The 24840-nt window shown below is 34.2% G+C and overlaps 1 protein-coding gene across 6 annotated transcripts in view; it reads left to right on the top strand.

The window, feature by feature from the left end:
- The window catches only part of Tent2 (terminal nucleotidyltransferase 2), a 69780-nt gene that overhangs the window by 25493 nt on the left and 19447 nt on the right, over positions 1–24840 (top strand). For 5 of the 6 annotated variants that reach the window (XM_013146621.3, XM_063258418.1, XM_063258422.1 and 2 more), the window contains 5 exons: positions 81–172; positions 4900–4978; positions 6363–6432; positions 10268–10344; positions 10709–10837. In XM_013146621.3, coding sequence (XP_013002075.2) covers positions 81–172; positions 4900–4978; positions 6363–6432; positions 10268–10344; positions 10709–10837 — 447 coding nt within the window. The remainder of the gene's footprint in view (positions 1–80; positions 173–4899; positions 4979–6362; positions 6433–10267; positions 10345–10708; positions 10838–24840) is intronic. The other variant, XM_063258423.1, reaches the window with a different exon arrangement.

Raw genomic sequence — 24840 nt, forward strand, 5'->3', positions numbered from 1 at the left:
TCCATTTTGGATGCTCTCTCTATATGTGTTCCTGTTCTGCAGTTTGAATAGCATCTTAGGATTTCTTTCTTTTTCTTTAGAAAGCAGACTTTTTCTGGTCGGGTCTTCTTTAAATGGATTTGGTACCCGGAGTAGTGATGGTGATTTATGCCTGGTTGTTAAAGAAGAGCCAGTAAGTAATAAAACATTTATCACTTAAATTTTCACAGAAAAGTCATTGAGGAAAAGAACTTTCATTTATCATAATTCTAAGAAACAGAATATTTTCTTAAATTTAAAGTGTGTGCACAATGTGCATAACAGTAACTCTAGTGTTAATTTAGTTCAAAGTTGTATTTTTAAAGAGTTCTGCCTTTTGAAATGTCAGTGCGTTGGACACATTTGTCAGGATGCAGCACAGAACATGTGGCAGTATTATCTTCTTAATGTGTTCCATTTGAATTTTCAGTGATTCTATTTTTCTTTTTTTGTTTTTCTTTTCTAATGCTGTGGGGATTGGAGATTTTATTTTGGGAAGACAAAGAAATATTACGCTAAAATTCAAAGTAAGGTTGTTATTTATAAAATCTAATGTATTTTCTGAGACATTTTAGTTTTAACCGTCAAATGGTTAGGTGGTAATACATTAATTTAAAGTTCCTATTAGCCAGTCTGTGTGTACCTCAGAATCACAATAATTGACTTTTATTAAGCTGACTGAATCAACCTCTAAGGGGTTGAAGTTTCCTGTGAATTACCAAAGCTTGAATTAAAATCAATATGATTTTAATATACCTTGTATTCTATGTCTTTAAAAGTATATAAAAAGAACCTATGGTATGGCAATATATATTTTTACTATTCATGTTATTCCACTAATAAAAATGACTTCTAGTTACTGCAAATGAGAAACAGATTTATTCCAGAAAAAAAAAGTCTAGTATTTTTCTATGCCTTGAAATCATATAATAGAAAAGTTTGTGCACACGTGTGTGTGAAGCTCAAAGTACACAAGGGATACAATGAAAACATACTGTTACAATTAAAATATACTCAAGTCCATCCTCCCATCTTACTCACTTATCTGAATCATTTTGTTGTATTTTATATTCAGAGGAGCTCACCAGAGCCAGGTGTGGTGGAATACATGCCAAAATTTGGGATCCCAAAATTTGGGAGGCTGAGGAAGGAGGATCACTGTGAGTTGGAGGCCAGCCTGTACTATGCAGTCAGTTAAAAGCCAGCCTGGACTACATAACAGGATTCTGTCTCAAACCAAAACCAAAAGATCAACCCTCCCCCCCAAAAACCTCAAAAACCCTACTAAAACTGCTCTTAATCTAAATAAGGGATAAAACACTGAGAAAGTTTAAAAGTTTATTTTTGTTTTAGAAGATTAATTTTGTACATTTTTTTAAAATTTTATTTAAGGAGAAAAAGAAAAACAGAAAGGGTACAAGTTATACAGATTTATAGAAAAAATAAACAGTAGGAAATCACTAGTTAATGGATTACATATTGTCATCTTAGAAATAATTGTTCAAGTTACAAAATTAAAGCTTATAAAGTGAACATTCCAACAGTGAGACTGCAAACAGTTCTTTTCAATGATCCAACAAAACTCAGTAATATCATTATTTATTTTATACACTTAAATATACATGCAGTTATATCGTTTCGAGCACTTTCTTTTCCTCTCTTTTGTACAATAACTATTACACATTTTGGGTTTTGTTGCTCCCATAGTTCTTATTACTTTTTTGGAAGAGAGTAGAACCAAATGTGACATAACAGAACAGAGTCAATCAAATCAAAAGGGTGGACATAATAGATAATGTAAAAGCATAATACAAGGTGATCAACAATGGTTACCATGATGCCTCCCGCTATCTCTAATAGAATTGCCTATATCCTCAGTTATAATAAAATTGAACAAAACAGTAAAGAACAAAACCAAAACATTGGAGACATTATAGGTCTTCAAAGGTAGATAATAGTCAAGCAGAATGGGCGTCCCACTATCTTCACAGCTGTTGCCTAAACTTTCAAACCTGGTACTACCAAGCAAAACAGAATAGAGGGACATCAGTTAAAACAAGATGGTGAGAGCAACACAGGGCTTTAAATCAAGATGATGGAAAGTCAGAGTGGGTTACTATAATATATCCTGCTATTTTTTTTTTATTTAGTTTTCCCTTAATTAAAAGGATAAAAATAAAAATAATAAAATGGAGATTGAGATAAAAGAGGGCGTAACAGCAAATCAGCACAGATCAAAACATAACCATTTAAGCAAAATAGTGTTTCACTACAAAATAATCGCGACAAAAAAGTAGTTACCATATTGTCTCTTTCCTTGAAATCTTTCAGTATAACTTCGTATACTGTAGCATCAAATATATCAAAACAACGTAAAACCATTTAAGAGAATGACAGTATTACAGGGTATTTAGAATCAACTAACAGAAAATGAACAATGGTTTCTGTATAATCTCCTTGTCTATAAAAGTTTTTGCTTATACTATCATACATAATAAAATAAGATACAACCTGTTTAGACCAATGGAGACAGAAGAACAAAAGCTTGATGAGACTTCAAAACAAGATGATACTAAATCAGTATTACCTATTAAGACGTCATTTTCTCCAAAATAGCTGTTCCTATCATCCAATCTTTTCTGCCTCATTTCTGTTGAGCCCTTTTTTGTCATTAGTTGTCAGTTTGTCTTCTTCATTTTGTTTTCTGCTCCATTCATTGTGGCCTCTCTGCCACTATTTCTGGATTCTTCGTATTTTTCTTTTTTAGAATATCTTGCAGTATTCTCTGTAGAATTGAGTTGGTGGTTGCATATTCCCCTAGTTCCTCTTTATCCTGGAAGCACCTTGTTTTTCCATCAATTTCCAGGGATAGTTGTGCAGGATATATCAATCTTGGCTGGAGATTATTATCTTTCAAAGCTTGAATTATTTCCCCCCACGCTCTTCATGATTTGATGTTTTGTGCTGAGAAATCTGCTGTAATTCTGATGGGTGTTTCCTTGTAAGTGATCTGTTTCTTGTCTCTGATGCCTTTTAATATTCTGTTCTTGTATTGGATTTCTGGAATTTTAATTATTATATGCCTGGGTGTTGTTCTGTTTGGGTTGTAGGTGGCTGGGGTCCTGTATGCTTCATACAACTGAGTATATGTACCTTTTGCTAAATTAGGAAAATTCTCCTGCATGATTTCTGTGAGTAGCTTTTGTAGTTCATTTGTTTGTGTCCCTACTTCTTCTTTTATGTTCTTAATTCTTGAGTTACAGATCCTCTTATCATCTTCTAGTTTTTGTATTATTGCTGTTTGTTTCTTTGTTATTTTTAAGAAGTTTTTCATTTCATTCTCCCATATTACAAATCTGCCCTCCAGTTCCGATAATCTGTCCTTAGTTTCTTTTAAGCTGTTATGCCAGTTTTCGATAAGAGTTTTTATTTTCTTGGTAATCTCTTTGAACCTGCTTCACGTATTCTATGCTTTCTCTATTTTCCCCATCAAACAATTCTCCCCTCTTTTTCTGTTCTTCCATTCCGCCATCTGTTTTTTCTTGGGTGGTGCTTAGCATTTCTGTAACTATTTTGCTTATGTCTAGCTTCAGGTCATTAATAACTTCATTCCTGAACTTGTCTATGAGGCTCTGGAAATAGCGCTTTATATCTATTGGTGCTGTGTCGGCTATTGCCTCTTTCTCAGGATTGAGGGCTGAAGAGCCTTTCTTGTTGCTGCCTCTTCCCATATTCCTTGTTCCTTATATATGCAAGCGTGTATAGGAGGCCCAGCTTCCTTCCCTGTCGGCCACAGCCTGATTGAATTGTGCTGGCTAGGTGTTTCCGCCCACCGCAGCGCACCAGGAAGTTGCAGACCAGGCAGCCTATGGCCCGCCCCTCCAGGTCAATCTACCTTCAGGCGCTGGGACCTGGGTTGTGTTAGCCTACTGGGTCTCAGCCAGCAGCGTCACGTAGGCTAGGCACTGCTCACCAATCCCGCTTGAGAGGGGGATATGTGACTGAAGTCACTGCAGCGCCCTGTTCCGGCAAGTCTGCCCGGTCCCAGAATGTCCTCTGTTGGAGTCTCCTAGACCGTGGAAGAGTCCCAGTTTCTTTCACTCACTGCAGGTCAATGCACAGCTCCCTGCCCGTCCTGCTTTCAACTCCGTTCACCGATTCCCGTTTACAGAGCTTTTGCTAGTCTCTCTCCCTGCCGAGCAGATGTAGACGCAGCAGCGGCGGCGGGAAACCCAAATTGCAGCTTCCAATGGCGCGGCTCCAGCTTTCACACTGAGGCTTTATCTGTTCCTGTTATAGCACCAGGATTGCATTCCCAGTTGGTTTCTCTCAGCCCAGTTCATTCTTGGGTAAGCAGGGCATATCTCCACTTGCTTATGATTCCTTACTCCGCATCATTCCTGAATTCTAAGCTGGGTCTTTCAGAGAGCCTCTGTAGCTGCTGCTATCTGTCTGCCATGTTCTCCCGGACTAATGAACAATTATTCCTGTTTAGTTAGTTTGGATCCATCTTTGCCCTGTGTATTCTCTGAAGACTTTCTCTTCGGCATAATGACTGTCGGGTCAGCAGAAAGTAAAGTGGCAGGCTGGGACTGTGGCCCCCGGATGCCTCCTAGCCGTGCTGCCTCTCCCGCGCCAATTTTGTACATTTAAGTGGAAGGAGAAATATGACATGAGTTAGAGAATTTCTCTAAAAATTGTCCTTTAAAGTTTAAAATCTGTATTTTAATCTGTTTTTTCTTTAATGCAATTTGATGTATACAGCAAAATAAATCCAAAGAGAAGTATACTTTGTGCTTTTTTTGTTGACATACCTTAAGAAAATGTATCATTGAGCTAAGTAAGATAATGAAATAAATGACTTTATTTTTAACTTTTCAGTGTTTTTTTCAGGTAAATCAGAAGACTGAAGCACGACATATACTCATGTTAGTCCATAAACACTTCTGTACGAGACTTTGTAAGTCTGAAATGTCTCAAGTTCATGTCATCTGTTTCATATAGCTGTTTAAAGTGTTTCTGACTTTGTTTTCTGGTAAGATTTATTTTCTGGTCAGGTACAATGTGGATCCTTTGTTCCTCCCCTAAATTCTTTTTAGCTTTTGATTCAAAAGAATGACCATTTATTGAACAAATTTTTATCAAGTCTCTGTACATTGTCTCACTAGATGTAGTGAGAGATTCAAAGATACATAGACTTTTTCTCAAAAGATGTGGTCTGTTAGGGAAACAAATTAAGGCATGAATGAACTGCTGTAATGCAAAGTCTCTTAAAAGCCAAAAAACTGATGTAAAGTACTATAGGTACTTACGTGTGAGACAAAAAATTTCATCTTTTTTGTAGTGATACACATTTTTCTCACTCTAAAAATGTGAACATGTGGCCCACATAGTCCAGTGAAAAGCAAAATTGTTGACTTAGGCCATGTGTAGTAAAATTTTATTCTTTTTTTGAGACAGGGTCTCATTGTGCAATCCAGGCTGTCTTTCTCTTCCCCATGGAGCCCAGATTGTCTTTGAAATCACAGTGATCCTCCTCCCTCAGCCTCCTGAGCTCTGTGATTACAGGCCTGTGCAACCATACCTGACTTCAGTGCTGTTTTTAACAGTTAGGAGATGAGTGATTTGGTTTAGTAATTTGCTAATTACTAAAGTAATTAGTAATTTGAAACAGTTTGGTGATGTCAGAAATGATACTTGCTACTCAAAGCTATTAACTGCTAATCTTATTTTTCATTAACAAATTACCTTTTAAAAATCTGGTTCTGTACTTTTCTTAAAAAAGGAAATTATTCTTTTGGAAAAGATCTTTATATATTTCTCTGATTTCCTAATTTTCTAAAATGTACATGTATTACTTGAAATTCAGAACAAAGTTTGATAGCATAAAACATGTAAATGTGTTTTTTGTTCTTAGAGATCATATTTATTTCATTGTATTTCTGCTTCACATACAAAATTGTCAGCATTTCCACACTTAAAACACTGAAAAAATGATTTCTTTGGCTACCATTTGTTACATCTACTTTAACCATATCCTTGATGTTAGTCTATTTTTTCACTCCTATGATGTTCTGCCACCACATCTGGCCTGTTATAATATACTTCATTATAGGCACTGTTAGTAATTAGACCCTATTTCTGAAAGTAACCTTAATAAAAGTCATCTAAATGGTATTCCTAGACTCTTTAATCTTAGAGTTTCATAATGACCTTCGTTTTTTGCCTTCCTTTTCAAAGACAAATTTTCTTCAGTAGTTTTAGCTTAGCAAACTACTGTGTTAGAAAATGTGTGTTGGAACATTTGGGAAATTGGCAGAATTCATGTGTCTTTTATCTTGCAGCTGGCTACATTGAAAGACCTCAACTGATTCGAGCAAAAGTGCCGATTGTGAAGTTCAGGGATAAAGTAAGGTAAGTAATTACTGAATTGTCTTCTTTAAGAGTTGCTTTAGATTATTTTTAGAAATATATGTAATGTAGATAAGAAATCTATATTGTAGTATAACAGCTTGGTAACATGTTTTAAAACTCACTTGAGTTTTGAAGTAATTTTTAAAAGTCGCCTACCAGGCTTTCTCATGCTTAACTATATTTACTCTGTTGACATTTGAGACTAACTTAAAAGAATGTATATGTGATTGACAAATATAGTGACTGGTTAAATTAAACAAATGTGTTATAGTAAAAGAAATATTGCCATTAATCCCACTCAAAATACTCTCCCTTCCCTTGAAAATACTTGCCACTTGCTGAAGGGAGTGTTTTGAGGGGGGAATTTAACATATCCTTTACGTAATAAATTTTTAAAGAATGGTGCATGCATATAATCCCAGCAGTCGGGAGGCTAAGAGAGGAAGATTGTTTTGATTAAATGCACAGGATCAGCCTGGGTTACAAGTGATCTCAAGACCAGCATGAACTGCACAGTAAGACCCTGTCTCAAAAAAAGAAGGAAAAAGAAAAGAAAATTTTAAATATGTCAGCATTCATAAGAATGTGCATGCTTGTAATCTAAGTGCATGGGAGGCAGAAGTAGAAGGATCGCCATTTCGAAGCCAGCCTGGGCTGTATAGTAAGTTCAAGGCCAGTCTGCATATCACTACATATCATAGAGAGACTGTATGTCTCCAAAAGAGTAAGAAAAAATTTTAAAAAGTAAAATGTAAACATTCAGTATATATTTTGACCATACCTCAAGCATATACTTAATTTTTAAATGATCTCTTGCCTTTTGGAATATATTGCCTTCTCCGAAACATAATCTTAGTTGATAAAATTTGATGTGTATGTATATCAAAAAATTTGTTGTAAATTATTGAATAAATTATGTTTCATTTTAATGAAAGACATAATACTGAAAATGATAGGTATGAAAGCAAAATGTACTTGATTTCAAAATTTATTGTTTTTCTGTTGGTTTTCACAGCTTAGAATTTGAATCGTTTATGTAATATGAGAATATAACTGTTTTCTAAAATAGATAGAATTATGATAAATCACATTCTTGTAGCCCAGTTTTATAAAACCAGTACTGAAATTGAACATACACACAAGTACACATGTATACGCAGAGTTGAGCTTTCTTATTTGTGAATATTTTACTTAGAACTTGCCTACCTGCTTAAAATTTATTTGTATCCCTCTTCATCAGTATTTATATCCTTTACATGTTTTAGAGGCAGGTCATTTGAAGACATGCACAGAATGGTAAAAAGTTTGGAGTCACCTGATTCCCCTGTTTTCAACTGAGGTTGAATAAAGTGACACTCTGCCTTTTTGTTTCAGCTTCCATGCTGTAAACAGATGTCATGTTCCTCCTTCATTCTCTCCCCCCCCCCCCTTTTTGTGGAATAGGGGAAATCAAGGCTTTCAAATGGTAGGCAAGAGCACTGTAACTTACTTGCTTGAGTTATAACTCCATCAATGAACTGTTGATAAGTCAACTATTACATGGTTTCTGTTTAGAAGAATATGTATTGACTAATAGATGAAAATATAACTAGGTTGGCTGGAACTTAATCCTGTATTTGTAGTAGAAGCTGGGGTTTATATCTACTTATTAAATGCTTGCAGCAATTTTATAGAGCATAACTACTTTCAATGACAAGAATTGACTGAAAAGTATTTGGCTCTGGGTTTCTTTTTCCATTGATTTAAATGTCCATTTAGTATATAAATATTTATTGACTCTCTGCCAAGTAGTGCTAAACATAGAATAGTCAGGTGAGGTGCTGCATACCTGCAATCCCAGCACTTGTGAGGCTGAGACAGGAGGATCATGAGTTCAAGGCCAGCCTGGGATACATACAGTTCTAAACTCTGTCTCAAACAACCACCACAACAATAACAATAGTATATAAAATATACAGGGAAATACACTTAAGTAATAATATTAGTGGCTAATTTAAAAAATATGTTGTTGTGCTCATAGTTACGTAAGATTTTTTTATTTAAGAGTTTCATAAACTTTTTATTATTCTATATAACTTTTAGAATTTTTCTTTCTACAAATCACAAATGGGCTTAGGTTATACTAGCTCAGTGGTAGAGAGCTTGCTCTTGATTGCATCTCTAGCACTGAATACACACACACATGCACACATGCGCACACACACACACACACACACACACGCACGCACACACACCAGAACACCCCACAGACCAGTGGTGGCAAACCTGTGGCACACATGCTGCAACAGGCAGTTTGTTACATTGAAAGCTCTAAAAGGTTCGCCATCACTGACATAGACAAAAAGCAACAAAAACTCCATTCCTAAACATTTTGATGTAAACGTTGTAGTCTCTTTCTGTATGAATATGAATGCACAAGAGTTGTTAAAGGTAAAATTGAGATGTTTTTATTCCCAATATATCATACTTGTTTATATCATTAAGTATTTTCCAGTAGCATCATTTTTAATGAATATTTTGTTGAGTAAGTTATTAATATAATCATTCTTTATGTTTGAACATTTGGTTTTATTTCTAGTTTTTAGCTGCTATAAATTCTTTCCATATCTATGGTTACTTTTGTAATATTTCTAGAAGTAGTATTTGAAGCAGTTGCTGTAGACAATGTTAATGCCCTCTGAATTCTCTCTTTTGAAGTTTTTAATTGTAAACTAGTTTCTGTGTATTTTCATCTTTGTTGAGTTATGTGGAAAAAGTACAAACTGGCTCCCATGTTAGACTTACACAAGCATAATTAAATAACGTAACTATTATTAAAGTATTCCAAAGCTAGATGTGTATATCTGAAGTGTTAATACCACTCTTCATATTTTAATAAGAACAATTGAAAGATTATAAGATTTCTTCTGTTCTTCATGAGAGATTAGAAAAATTTCAAATTTTTAATAAAGACAGTAGAAAAAAATTCATTTTTATTTTAGGCAATGTTTTCTTAGAGAAAAATGGAGTATTCAGAAGAAATTGTATCATAATTTATGGGTCGAAATGGAACATATATAACATAATCCTTACTTGATTATAATTTTATAATTATTATAGATTCCATCAGCATAGCTGTTTTTTAAGTTGCAAATTGCATAATTATTCTTTTAAAGAATTATACCTTCTGTAATGTGTTTGAGTATTACAGCTTTTCCTAGATAGCAGTAGCTACATTTAACATGGTAGTGTAATTTACTAGCCTTTTAAGAAGTATAATGTGCAGACAAAGCCTTTATTTTATTTTTTAATTTGTATTTTATTTGGCTTTTTATTCTTGTTGCTTTAAAGTATATAATGCTATAATTCCAAATTATTTAAGAATAGATAACTTAGTAGTGAAGGGATCTTGACCAGAAAAGTTATGGTCCATAATTTTGTTCATCTGGAAAAGGTTTTAAGATTCAAATTATCCTTTCTTTTGAGTAGTTGAAGTCTTATTTGTAGGTTACAGATCTTTTAACAGTAATCTCAGTTCATGTTTTTGGTATATATCAAATCAGATTAAAATTACATGCTAAATATGTGAGTTTTCTTTTTTCTGAATATATTTTTATTCTTATTTCTTTTTTTGTTTGTTTGTTTGGAACCCGGGTTCAAACTCACAAGCTTGCAATTACCAGGCTGGTGCTTGTGCTATTGAGCTAAATCCCCAGTCCCTATTCTTACTTCTTTTGTGCCTCCTTTAGAAAACAGAGGTAGGGCTGTGCCCTTGTGAGTCATTGCATGGGTTGGTGTATGTGTTAGGGAGATTGAACTTGAGCTAAAGTTTGCTTTATTTTGTTTTCTTAAATAGTTGTGTGGAGTTTGACTTGAATGTAAACAATATTGTTGGAATAAGAAACACATTCCTTCTCAGAACTTATGCATACCGTAAGTTTCTGGTTTATTTCTAAATAATTACCAACTTTTGATTTTCTTTCATTCTTTTTTTCTTTTTAAAAATGTTAATTGTAAATAGCAACACCTGTTTGGTTGTATTTAGGTATAATGTATCTTACTTGTATGTTACTACCCTGAGTCCTAGGTAAATCAAATGCATTTTAAGAAATAATAGTTTTTAAAAGACAGCTAAGGTAAGTTTAGAAGTAAGTCACACATTTATGTTGAATACAGAGTTTAGGGGACAGGAGGCTTTTTTTTTTTTTTTAATGAGTATGGGAGTTTGGAAATTATCTAAATTTTCCAAAAAAATTGTTATACTTTTACCATTTTTAAGTTCTAATTTTACTTGCAGTTGAAAATCGAGTTCGTCCATTAGTGCTGGTGATTAAGAAGTGGGCAAATCACCATGAGATAAATGATGCCAGTCGTGGTACTTTAAGCAGCTATAGCCTTGTACTGATGGTTTTGCACTATTTACAAAGTAAGTGTTACAGGAGTTTCTTTACTTTCTAAAAGTGAAATGCATTTAAACTTCATTATGATGTTTGTCCTGTTAACCTTACCTGCAACTAGCATTATTTTTAAAAGATTTTTTCTGATATCTAAAAACTGTATTCCCTATTTTTTGCTTTAATGTTATTTGCTGCAAACATGAGAAAGTTTCACTGTTTCATTTTTTGACAGTTTTTCTATATTTGCTTTTGTATTCAAAGCACATAATCATCATATGGTGCACCTATTATCTTTTTTAAACAAAAAAGAATAAAAGCAATCATATAAAATTTCAAAATAAAATAATAGATAAACAGTGGTTAATATATTACATATTGTTATCTTCAAAGTAGTTATTCGATTACAAGATACAGGTTTGAAAAAAAATCATCAAACAATGATAGCACAAACTGTTCTTTTTTATGACCTAACAGAGATTAGTAGTATAATTTTCCTTTCCTTCTGTTTTCCTTTCTGTTATGCCAGTTCTTTTCTTTTGAATAGTTTCTTTCACTTTCACCATATCTATTGGACATTTTGAATCTTAAGTTCTCTTTTAGATTTTGCACTAGGAAGGCAACATGGTATTTACACTGCAGTCTGATTTATTTCACTTATTAGTATAGTCTCAAGTTGCATCCATTTGCCTGTGAAAGCCTCAAGTTTATCCTTCTTTATAGCTGAGTAGTATTCCATTATAGAAAAGTACCACATCTTTTTATTCATTTCATGGTTGATGGTCATTTGTGTTTTCAGGATTTAGCTGCTACAAACTGTGCTGCAATAAACTTGAGTGCACATGTATCACTGTGGTATGATGTTTTCAGTTCTCCTGGGAAAATACCCAGAAGGAGAATAGCTGGATTGCACGGAACCTCCAATCCTATTTTTTTGAGAAATCTGCACACTGATTTCCACAGTGGTTGTACCAGTCTACACTCCCAACAACAGTGAAAAGTGATTCTTTTTTCCCCACACTCCTGTTAGCATTTGTTATTGGTTTGTTTCTTGATGATAGCTATACTTTCTGGAGTATGATACAATCTCAGTGTTTTTATCTTGAATTTCTTGACTGACCAGTGATACTGAATTTTTCATATATTTATTTGTCATTTGTATTTTTTCATCTGAGAATTGGGTGTTCATCTCGGATATCTATGTTTGGATTTGGTCTTTGAATTTGTTGGCCTGATATTTTTCAATTCATTTTATGTTCTAGATAGAAGTCTTTTGTCTGAGGGACAGTTGGCTAAAATGTTTTTTCATTCTGTGTGATTACATTGAATCTATATAACAATTTTGGGAGTATGGCTGTTTTCACAATGTTGGTTCTTCCTATCTATGAGCAAGGGATCTTTTTACACTGTCTTTTTTTTCTTTTCTTTTTTGAGAAAGGATCTCACTCGATGATTGAGGCTGGCCTCAAGCTCACTATGTAGCCCAGGCTGGTCTTGTTTTTTTTATTTAAAGAGAAAAAGAAGCAAAACAGAAAACAGGGTAGTAATAATACAGAATTTCAAAAAAAATAAAAATAAACACTAAGAAATCACTAGTTGATAAATTATATACTATCATCTTAGAAATAGTTGTTCAAGTTACAAAATTAAGGCACACGAAATGGAAATTCAAACAGTGAGACTAAAAACAGTTCTGTTCAGTGATCCAACAAAAACTTGGTAATATGGTCATCTATCTTGCACACTTAAACATACATGCAGTTGTATCCTTTAGTTATATCCTTTAGAGCACTTTGTTTTCCTTTCTTTTTTACAATAGCAATTATACATTTTGGGTTTTATTACTCCTTCAATTCTTATTACTTTGTACACTAGAGACACAATGTGATATTTATAAATACGATTTTATTTATTTCACTTATGAGGAGAGTCTTAAGTTGCCTCTATTTACCTACGAAGGCCTCAAGATCATCCCTTTTTATATCTGAGTAATATTCCATTGCATAAAAACACCACATCTCTTTCATACACTCTGCAGTTGGTGGGCATTTTGGTTGTTTCCAAGAGTTAGCTATTACAAATTGTTCTGCTGGCAACCTACGTGCACAGTCATCACTGTGATAACGACCTTTTCAGGTTTTCTGACAAACTACCCAGAAGGGGAATAGCTGGGTTGAATGGAACTTCCAATCCTAGGCTTCTGAGAACTCTCCGTAGTGATTTCCATATTGGCTACACCAGTCTACACTCCCACCAACAATGGAGCAGTGTTCCTTTTTGCCTCGCAGGCTTGCCAACATTTGTTATCAGTTGTTTTCTTTTTTTTTTTTTTTTTTTTTTAAAATTTTATTTAAGGAGAAAAGGAAAAAAAAAAGCAGGGAAAGGGTACAAGTTATACAGATTTACAGAAAAAAAATGAACAGTAGGAAATCACTAGTTAATGGATTACATATTGTCATCTTAGAAATAATTGTTCAAGTCACAAAATTAAAGCTTGTAAAGTGGACATTCCATCAACGATACTGCAAACAGTTCTGTTCATTGATCCAATAAAACTCTGTGATATCATTTTCTATCTTATACACTTAAATATACATGCAGTTATATAGTTTGGAGCACTTTCTTTTCCTCTCTTTTGTACCATGACTATTACACATTTTGGGTTTCATTGCTCCCACGGTTCTTATTACTTTTTTGGAAGAGAGTAAAACCAAATGTGACATAACAGAACAGAATCGGTCAAGTCAAAAGGGTGGACATAATAGATAATGTAAAAACATAATACAAGGTGATCAACAATGGTTACTATAATGCCTCCCGCTATCTCTAATAGAATTGCCTATATCGTTAGTTATAATACAATTGAACAAAACAGTAAAGAATAAAACCAACAAAACCAAAACATTGGAGACATTGTAGGTCTTCAAAAGTAGATAAAAGTCAACAAGAATGGGCGTCATAATGAATCTCATTATCTTCACAGCTGATGCCTAAACTTTCGAACCTGATACTATCCAGCAAAACAGAATAGGGGAACATCAGTTAAAAACCAGATGGTGAGAGTAATACAGGGCTTTAAATCGAGGTAATGGAAAGTCAAAGTGGGTTACTATAATATATCCTGCTATTTTTTTCCTTTAATTAAAAGGATAAAGATAAAAAAGTAAATAATGGAGTGGAGATTGAGATAAAAGAGGGCATAACAACGAAACAGCGCAGATCAAAACATAACCATTTAAGCAGAATAGTGTTTCACCACCAGATAACCCTGACCTAAAAGTAGTTACCATATTGTCTCTTTCTTTGAAATCCTCCAGTACAACTTCGTATACTGTAGCATTAAGTATATCAAAACAATGTAAAACCATTCAGAGAATGACAGCATTACAGAGTATTTAGAATCGACTAACAGAAAATGAACAATGGTTTCTGTATAAACTCCTTGTCTTTAAAAGGTTTTTGCTTATACTATTGTACATAATAAAATCCAGTAAGATACAGCCTATTTAGACCATTGGAGACAGAAGGACAAAAGCTAGATGAGACTTCAAAACAAGATGATACTAAATCAGTATTACCTATTAAGATGTCATTTTCTCCAAAATAGCTGTTCCTATCATCCAATCTTCTCTGCCTCATTTCTGTTGAGCTCTTTTTCTGTCAGTAGCTGTCAGTTTGTCTTCTTCATTTTGTTCTCTGCTCCATTCGTTGTGGCCTCCCCGCCACTATTTCTGGGTTCTTTGTATTTTTCTTTTTTTAGAATATCCTGCAATACTTTCTGTAGAGTTGAATTGGTGGTTGCAAATTCCCCCAGTTCCTCTTTATCCTGGGAAGCACCTTGTTTTTCCATCAATTTCCAGGGACAGTTGTGCAGGATATCTCAATCTTGGCTGGAGATTATTATCTTTCAAAGCTTGAATTATTTCCCCCCACGCTCTTCGTGATTTGATGGTTTGTGCAGAGAAATCTGCTGTAATTCTGATGGGTGTTCCCTTGTAAGTGGTCTGTTTCTTGTCTCTTACAGCTTTTAATATTCTGTTCTTGTATTGAATTTCTGGAATTTTTATTATTATATGCCTGGGTGTTGCTCTGTTTGGGTTGTAGGTAGCTGGGGTCCTGTATGCCTCATACATCTGAGTATCTTTACCTTTTGCTAAATTAGGAAAATTCTCCTGGATTATTTCTGTGAGTAGCTTTTGTAGTTCACTTGTTTGTGTCCCTACTTCTTCTTTTATGTTCTTAATCCTCAAGTTATGGATCCTCTTCTCATCTTCTTGTCTTTGTATTATTGCTGTTTGTTTCTTTGTTATTTTTAAGAAGTTTTTCATTTCATTCTCCCATATTACAAGTCTGCCCTCCAGTTCAGATAGTCTGTCCTTAGTTTCTTTCAAGTTGTTATGCCAGTCTTCGATAGACTTCTTAGTATCTTGGTAGTCCCTTTGAACCTGCTTCACGTATTCTATGCTTTCTCTGTTTTCTCCATCAAGCAATTCTCCCCTCTTTTTCTGTTCTTCCATTCCACCACCTGTTTTTTCTTGGGTGGTACTTAGCATTTCTCTAACTATTCTGCATACTTCTAGCTTCAGGTCGTTGATAACTTCATTCCTGAATTGGTCTATGAGGCTCTCTATATGGTGCCTTATGTATATTGGTGCGGTGTCTGCTATTGCCTGTTTCTCAGAATTGGGGGCCGAGGAGCCTTTCTTGTTGCTGCCTCTTCCCATGCTGCCTCTTCTTCTCTGTTCCTTATATATGCAAGCTTATATAAGAGGCCCAGCTTCTCTCCCAGTCAGCCACAGCCTGTTCGAATTGCGCCAGTTAGGTGTTCCCGCTCACTGCTGCGCACCAGGGAGTTACGGACCAGGCAGCCTACGCGGGAGTCGCCCCTCTGGGCCACCGTCAGGCTCTGGGATCTGGGTTGGGACAGCCTACCAGGTCCGCCGGCAGCGTCACGCAGGCCAGGCACTTTTCACCAATCCCGCCCAAGAGGGGGATGTGTGGCTGGAGTCGCCACTGCGCCCTGCTCCCGCAGGACTGCTCGGGCCCAGAAAGTCCTCCGCTGGAGTCAAACTGTGGTAGAGTGTCAGTTTCTCTCACTCACCTCACCACAAGTCAGTGCACGCCTCCCTACCGTTCGCAGATTGCTGTTCTCAGAGCTTCTGCGTGTCTCTCTCCTTGCTGAGCCACTGTAAAGGCAGCCAGCTGCCGCGCGGCGGGAAACCCAAATAGCGGCTTACAGTGGCGCGGGGTCCAGCTCCACACCGAGGCTTTTCTGTTCCTGTTTTAGCACCAGGACTGCATTCCAAGTTGGTTTCTCTCAGCCCAGTTCGTTCCTGAGTCAGCAGAGCATATCTCCACCTGCTTATGTCTCCTTAGTCCGCACCATTCCTGGCTTCTGAGCCGAGTCTTTCAGAGAGCCTCCGGTAGTTGCTGTTATCTGTCCGCCATGTTCTCCCGGAAGTCTATCAGTTGTTTTCTTGATGGCAGCTATTCTTTCTGGAATGAAATGAAATCTCACCCAGGCTGGTCTTGAACTTGCAACATCCCTGCCTCAGCCTCCCAAGTGCTGGAATTACAGGTGTGTGCCACCATACTCAGCTCCATTTTGTGATACTCTTCAATTTCTTTTTTCAGAGTACTGTAATTTGTGATGTATAGCTCTTTATTTACTTCCTTTATTAGATTGATTCCTAAGTATTTCATTTTTTTTGGGTGCTGTTGTGAAGGGCATGGTTTCCTTAATTTCTCTCTGAGTGAATTTGTTGTTTGTGTATAAGAATACTGTTAATTTTTGAGTGTTGACTTTGTACCCATCTGTGCTGCTGAATTTGCTTATTAACTCTGGCAGTCTTTTGGTGGAGCTTTGGGGGTCTTGTATGTAGAATATCATGTCATGTGTGAATAGTGATAGTTTAACTTTTTCCTTTCATATCTTCTTCCTTTTATTTCTCTATCTTTAATTGGCTTGGCTAATGTTTCCATAACTGTTGAATAGAAATGGTGATAATGGACATCCTTGTCTTATTCCTGATTTTAGAGTGAAAGCTTTCAGTTTTGTCCATTTATTATGATGTTGGCTGCTGGTTTGTCATAGATGACTTTTTTCAGGTTGAGTTAAAGACCATCGATTCCAATTTTCTGTAGACTTTTTATCATGAATGAATGTTTGACTTCAGCAAAAACTTTCTGCATCTCTTAAGATGATCATTTGATTTTTGTCTTTGGCTCAGTTGATATGGTCTGTTACATTTATTGATTTGCATATATTAAACCACACCTGCATTCTTAGGATAAATCCCACTTGGTCATGATGTGTAACCTTCTCGATGGTTTATTGCATTCTCTTTGCTAGTATTTTATTGAGGATTTTCGCACCTATATTCATTAGGGAGATTGGCCTGTAGTTCTCTTTTTTGGTTGAGTTTTTCTCTGGTTTTGGTATCAGAGTAATACTTCCCTCCAGGAATGCGTTAGGGAGTTTCAGTTTCATTATAGGATTTGAGGAGTACCAGGGATTTAGCTCAGTGGCTCAAGCACCTTCTTGGCAAGCGCAGGATTGTGAGTTCAATCTTCAGTCTGTCTCTCTGTCTCTCTCATTCTCTCTCTCTCTCTCTCTCTCTCTCTCTCTCTCTCTCCCTCCCTCTCTCACACACATAATGATTATTGGCATTCAATCTTCTGTAAATTTCTTGACGAATTCAGCCACAAATCCATCAGGACCTGGGCTTTTCTTTGTTGATAAGGTGTTTTTTTTTTTTTTCCTCTTTTGTTTTTGTTGGGTTTTAATTATGGTTTCAATTTTAGTAGCACATATTGGGTTATTATTTTTCTTTCTTTTTGATTCAGCTTCGGCAATTCATACATTTCTAGAAATCTGTCCATTGCTTCTGTTTCCCAGCCTATATCAATAAAGATTTTCGAAATAGGTGTTAATAATCCTCTGACTTCCCACAGGATCTGTAGTTGTTTTATGCAATGTATTCCTCACTGTGTGAATTTGAGTTTTTTCCTTTTCTTGATAAGGTTAGCTAGGGGTTTATCAATTTTGTATATTCTTTGAAAGAACCAACTCTAGATTTCATGAATTCTTTGTATTGTTTTCTTAGTCTAATTATATTGATTTCTGCTCTGATGTTTATAATTTTCTGCCTTCGGAGCTTTGGTTTTGACTTGCTCTTCTTTTCTAGAAGCTTCAGGGGCAACATTATATGGTTTATTTGTGCTCATTCTGTTTTCCTGATGTGAGAATTTACTGCTAAAATTTCTCTCTTAGGACTACTTTCATTGTGTCCCACAAGTTCTGTTACGTTGTATCTGCATTTTCATTAATTTTCTTTTAATGTCCAGCTTCTTCTTTAATTTCATCTCTGACCCATTAGTTGTTCAAGAGGATTAATTTCTATGTGTTTATGTAAGTTTTTGTAGTTTTATTTTGCCATTAATTTCCAATTTCTGTGCACTATAGTCAGATAATATGCATGGAATAATTTCATTTCCTTTGCATTTACTTTAAGCATATTCTATGGGTTAGTGTATGGTGTAGTTTAGAGAACATCCCATGTGCAGCTGAGAAGAATGTATATTCTGATGTTGTTTGTTTTTTCCCCCACAATCCTGCCAGCATTTGTTACTGGTTGATTTCTCTGTAATAAAGTATTGTTTTAATTTGCATTTCACCAGTGACCATTGGCGTTGAGTATTTTTTTCATATGTATGTTTGGCTGTTATTATTCATCTTAGAAATGTCTTTTTCAGGTGTTCATTTTTGAGTCTAAATTTCGGGGGTCTGATTGTTTTGAGCTTTTTATATATTCTGGTTATAATCATTTGTGTGAGGAACAACTAGCAAAAATTTTTTCCCACTTTGGGAGTTGTCCCTTCACTTTGTTGGTAGTTTTTTTGCTATACAAAAACTTTTTAATGAGATCTCAGTTGTTGATTCTTTATGATATTTCCTTTGCAATTGGAGGTTTTGTTCATACAATCATTGCCTACACCTAAGTCTTTTAAGAGTTCTGCCTACTCTGTCTTACTGCAAATTTAGTGCTTTTGTTTCAGTATTTAGATCTGAGCTCTATTTTGACTTTAGTGCATGATAAGTGATATGGGTATAAGTTTAGTCTTTGGCATGTAGAAAGCCAGTTTTCCTAGCACCATTTGTTAAAGAGATTTATCATTCTTCCAATGAAAGTGTCTGGCCTCTTTGTCAAAGATAAGGAAGCTGAGTGTGTTGGGAGTTGTTTCTGCATCTTCTAGTCTGTTTTCATTGATTCTCAGCTCTTTTTTCTTTCTCCCTTCCCCCAGTACCATTCTGTTTTCTGTCACAGTAGCTTTGTAATATAATTTCAAGTCAGGGATTGTGATGCCCACATTTTGTCTTTATTGCCCAGAATTTTGTTATTCTAGGTCTCTTCTGGTTCCAGATGAAGTTTAGGATTATTCTCTCTCATTCTGTGAGTTATACTATTGTATTTTGGTTGAGATTGCATTAAATAGGTATAACAATTGTGGGTATATGGCCATTTTCACTATATTGGTTCTTTCTACCCAACAATAGGGAACTATGTTTCCATTTTCTGATATCCTTTTTAATCTTTTTTTTCAGAGTATTGTAGTTTTCAGTACAACAATTTTGGGAGTATGACCATTTTCACTATATTGGTTATTCCTACCCAAGAACAGGGAATTATATTTCCATTTTCTGATACCCTCTTTAATCTTTTTTTTTTCAGAGTTCTTAGTTTTCAATGTAAAAAGTCTTTTACTTACTTTGTTAGTCTGATTTGTAAGTATTTCATTTTTCTTGGTGCTATTGTGAAAGATGTTTTCCTAATTTTTCTCTCAGTGACTTTGTTTTTTGTGAACAGAAATGCTCTTGATTTTTGAGGTCGATTTTGTAGCTATGCTACCGAATTTGTTTTAAGTCTAAATTTTTTTTGGTGGAATTTTTGAGGTCTTCTAAATCATGTCACCTGCAAGTAATAATTTTAACATTTTCCTTTTGTATCCTTTTTATTTCTTTTGCCTAATTGCTCTGGATAATGTGTCAGAACTGTATTGAATAAGAATGGTGATAAGTGGATATCTGGTTCTTGATGCAACAGTGGTATTATTTATGGAGCTTAAATTCTGTACATGTAAAAAAAGATTTTTAATAACTGTCATCTTCCAAAACATGAATTATCAATAAACGTTAGCAGTAGTGGGTTACTAATAAAATGTGATCTGTTGCATGAGTTGAGATTCTGATAATTCACTGTCAGTATAGTGATATTATAGTCAGAAAAGGACTGGGCACTCAAGGCAGTCAGCAGAAAAAATAAAGACATCAAAATTATTGTCCCAGGCACATCTGAAAAAGACCAGGCCAAAAAATAAAGACCTAATGTCTCTGTAAGGGATCGACCATAAGTTGTGATCATACTGTAATTAGTCTGGCCTGGCGCAGCAAGTCCAGATTAGGTATCAGTCACCCAGGTGGGTAACCAGAGCATTAGACCCATCCTTTCCCCAAAATGCCTTTGTCTTCCCTATTGGACCAATATTAGCTAAGCATCTATACTTGAAACTCAATAGATTGGCTATACTTTGATCTATGTTGTACCCACTATTTGACTTTGCTGTGTAAATTACCTCTAACAAAGGGCATTGGACAGCCTACCTCTCAATAAACCTTTCCTACTCTTAACCTCTGTTATCCTTTAAAACTAATTCTTTGATTTCAGGGAACATGAACTTGGCACATCTAATAGCTTAGAAGTTATGATTCTTCTGTATCAGTGTTATGTGATCTATAACATTATTACAGTGCAGTGATATTTGAAAAAAAACCTGTTTAAAAGCATTGTTTGGTGCCTTTTATATTTAGATTCTGACAATGATAACAGTTAATATGAGCAGTTTTGTTAAAGGTGGAAGCAAAATCTAGGATCTAATGCCTGTGTAGCAGTGCTTCTGAACTAAGGGTTCAGAGAAAAGGAGGAGGCATATTTTTCTTGGTGTATGGATCAGTAGTTGAGATCGGAAAGTATAGTTTTGTAAGGTCCTGGGACACCATGCTTCTTTTTGATACGGAATAGGCTGATAATGATCAAATTGAACATGTCTTCGTAGAGTGATTTACTCATAGAAGGATCGAAAAGATGGTCATCCTAGTGCTTTGAGAAAGGGCAGTTCAAGGACATAGTGGATTGTTAGAAATTCCCTTATTTTCAGAAGGCTGCCCTAGAATAAGAAATTACTTCCAGTGAATGAATGAACAAGATTATTTCTCCATTATTCAGTTTCAGCATTTTAATGGGTAGAAGCATTAGTGAGGTTCTTGATTACATAACTTAATTTGGCACTTTTGTTTCAGAATGACTATATTTAAAGTCATAATTAAAAGTTTATGATAAATTTTAATTATTTTATATTTAAAAATTCAGTTTGAATAAGTTGTTCACACACACACTGGAAATCGAAAGCACACTAAAGTGGAAAGAAGGAAGAAAACTCCAGTTATTCTTATTTCCACACCCAAATTTGTTAATGTTTATTTTTTCCAACTTTATTTCCTTTACTAGGTTTCAAAATATATCTAGTCAAACATTAAATGCCACGTTCAGTTTTGTTAATTCCAGATTTTGGTCAAACGAACTACTATAAATGAATGTATATTTGGTTGTATTTTTTTTTTCTTTTTTGCAAAAGCTTTGTTTTCTTAAATGAATAGTGTTTTTACATTTTCTTTACCTCTGTGCATTATGGCATTATTCCAAGACTTTAAAGTTTAGCAGGACCTGTTTTTTTCATTTTTGTCTTATTAATTATCAGAAATAAAATCTACTGCTACCATGACTTACATAAAATGGTACATACTACACCAAAAAGGTAAGATGTATATAATCTCACAGTAATAAAGAGACCATCCTTAAAAGTATTGTTACCTCCCTTGTGCGCACACGCGCGCGCATACACACATGCGCATACACACACACACACACACACTCTCTCTCTCTTTTTCTCTCTCTCACTCAGTCTATTATTCTTCTCTTTATCATAATTAAGGAAACTTCTACCTTGATGGGTGAATCTATGACCTGTATTTCTTATTTATCTCAAAGGTAGTTCTTAAGAAAATCTTAATTTTACTTTTGTGTACATCTGTAACCTTGTCTGAAAATAGGGTGCCATTGTTTGACCAAAGTGATTCATGTTAATGTTCTTAATTTTCACTGGATGTCAATCTTTTATTTCTTTGTTCATTTAGGGATATGGTTTTCAGCATGAATTTGGCATTTTAGCTTGTTAACTTCAAACTGTAAAGTTAAACTCCTATTTATCACCAAAAATTTTAATTGCAAATGTATATGACATATGATGGACTAAATTGGCAGTTAAGAAAAAAATGACTATGTAATTTACACCTTTAAAGTGAGAGTATCAGTTTGGTTCAACCCTTCTGGAAAGCCATGTTGTAGTAATTATGTTCATGTTCTTTGACTTGATTCCATTTCTAGGAATTTCTATGAAGGTAATAGCATATACATATTTATATATAAGGTTATTTTTTGGTAGCATTTCTTGAAATAGTTGTAGTTTTTAAGATAAGGGAAGTGGTTTAATTATAATGTAGATAATATGAAAATGATGATTTTAAGAAATTTAATGATATGAAAGATGCATTTTCTTATGCATCATAATATCAATATTTTAAAAAGAACTATTTGTGTTTATGTATATATTACTGAAGACGTATGTACAGTATTGCATTATTTATGGACAGTTTGATTTGTTTTTTTATATTTTAATATATTAGATATGCTATATATGAAAAAGAGCAATGAAATAACATTTTTTGAATTAGAAAGAATTGAAATAGTTAAGTGGATCTAAGTTTTAATGAACTAATCAGAAAGGTTGATAATCTTTGTTTTCATCATTAAAAGTTACAAGCTCATCATAATATGTTTTTAATTCGTGGTCAGTTGTTTATCCACAGATTTGATGTTGATTTCCCCTTTAAAAGGATTGGAAATACAGTGCTGGTTGTTTTAGATAATACTTTATGTATCACTAATCATTTTTTTTGTCCAATTTTAGTATTCAGTTTGAAGTATACTACTAGTTTTTAGTGGCTTCTGTCCTTTTGTGTATTGTAGTTCACTTATTAAGAATTGAATAGAGTAGATTTTCTTGTAAAATTTATAATACAAAGATAATATATCACCGTCTACTGTCTGTTTACACTTTAATTTTAGTAGTGTTTTCAAAGTTGGATTTAAGTAGAGATTTTAATATGTATAACAGCCACAATATATTCTGTCTCTTCTTACAATAAAATATTTAATTTGATTGATTTCTTTAGAAAATGCACTAAGCAACCAGGTGTGATGGCTCATGCCTGTAACCCTAGCGCTTGGGAAGCTGAGGCAGGAGGATCATTGTAAGTTCAAGATCAGCTTGACTAAAAAAGTGAGCTGAAGGCCAGTCTGTTCTGCATAGTGAGTCCTGGTCTCAAAAAAGTAAAAAAAAAAAAAAAAAAAAAAAAAAAAAAAAAAAAAAAGCACTAAACAAGTTGAAAATTCAAGCATTTGAATCTTATCGGTGTAATGAATCATAATAAAATCTGGTTTTAACTTTATAAAATTAATTTTTGTCTTGATGAGGTACTTCCATTTACTTAAGTGGTTTGTAAACCATTTCTAGGTCTATGTTAAACATCAATGACCAGAAATTGTATGTAACTCTGTATTGGCAAATAAAGGCTACTCCTCCATTGAAGAAATTAGTGATTGAGATATGTAGTTGCTTTCATAGTAGTTATTGCCTTACTGTGAGGGAAAAAGATATATAAGAGACAGCAAGTTACACTTAGCAGTTCTGGATCTGCCACAAAGAACTATTTTTTGTGAATTTGATCAAGTTATTATACCTCTATATCCTTCATATTCTCATCTGTAACATGAGTCTTTGACCTTTAAATTTCCTTTAATTTCTTAAGTATTCTAATATTTTTTTATTTTACTAGCAAGGAAACTTACCTTCTATGCATTAGAAAGATTGAAAAGACTAAGATATTCCCTAGAATATATTTCAATAGTAGATTATATATGAAAAGATAACTAAGTAAAAGTTGAGAGAAAACTATTAAGATACTTGAATTTACTTGGAGGATCTTTAGAACTTTGAGCATTTAAATGCCTTTGGAGAAGAAACAGTATGCATAGATACAATATAGACATCTGTCTGTCTGTCTGTCTGTCTGTCTATTTTCTTCTAAGAGTGATTTTGGTAAGTAATATGTCTTTGTTTTCTTCTAATATCCTGTCATATGCTATATCCATTCATATTATTACAGAATTTTATTTGATTCCGATTTTCAGTTTGGGAATGTAGCAGTGATATAGAAGGGAAATTTAAATTATCCTACTCTATACTGTGTGGTATAAATTTATAATTATAGTTGGAGACCCTGCCATTTGGTCTAGTGGTTGATAGTGTATAACATTATTGTATTCCATAAGTCATATTTGAAAGTTTCTTTGTTATTGAGTATAAAGTTTTTTTGTTACTGAGTATAATTATGTTAGCATATATTTTAATATATTTAAATATTATATATTTAATATATTTTAATTACAGTCCTAATCCTTAGTTAGCATATGCTATTATATTTGACTTCTAGTATGAAAGAAGTCTTGAAAATGTATAATTTCTGTTTTTGCCATTCTTAAGACATTGTATTGTTTATTTCAGGAGGATATAAAATTACTGTTAATGCATTTAATGAGATTGAATTTGGGTATTACAATTTAGTGGTGAAGAAAGATAAAATGACGATAATTTTTTTTGATAATAGTTTCTTTGTATGAAATTTCACTTATTTTTTAGTAAAGTAAATCAAATCTCCTGATTTAGATTTCTAATCTTTGCTGAAGTACTCTCTTAAAAATATATGAAGATGTGTTTTGCAATTTAGATACTTTTTCAATAGATCATTTTCCTGGAATGATTTCAGTTTTGTGATTGTTAGCAGAAATTGAGTTATAGA

Source organism: Cavia porcellus, unplaced genomic scaffold, assembly GCF_034190915.1.
Source record: "Cavia porcellus strain 051 isolate PalLab524CR breed Dunkin Hartley unplaced genomic scaffold, mCavPor4.1 scaffold_11, whole genome shotgun sequence".
Taxonomy (NCBI): Eukaryota; Metazoa; Chordata; class Mammalia; order Rodentia; family Caviidae; genus Cavia; species Cavia porcellus.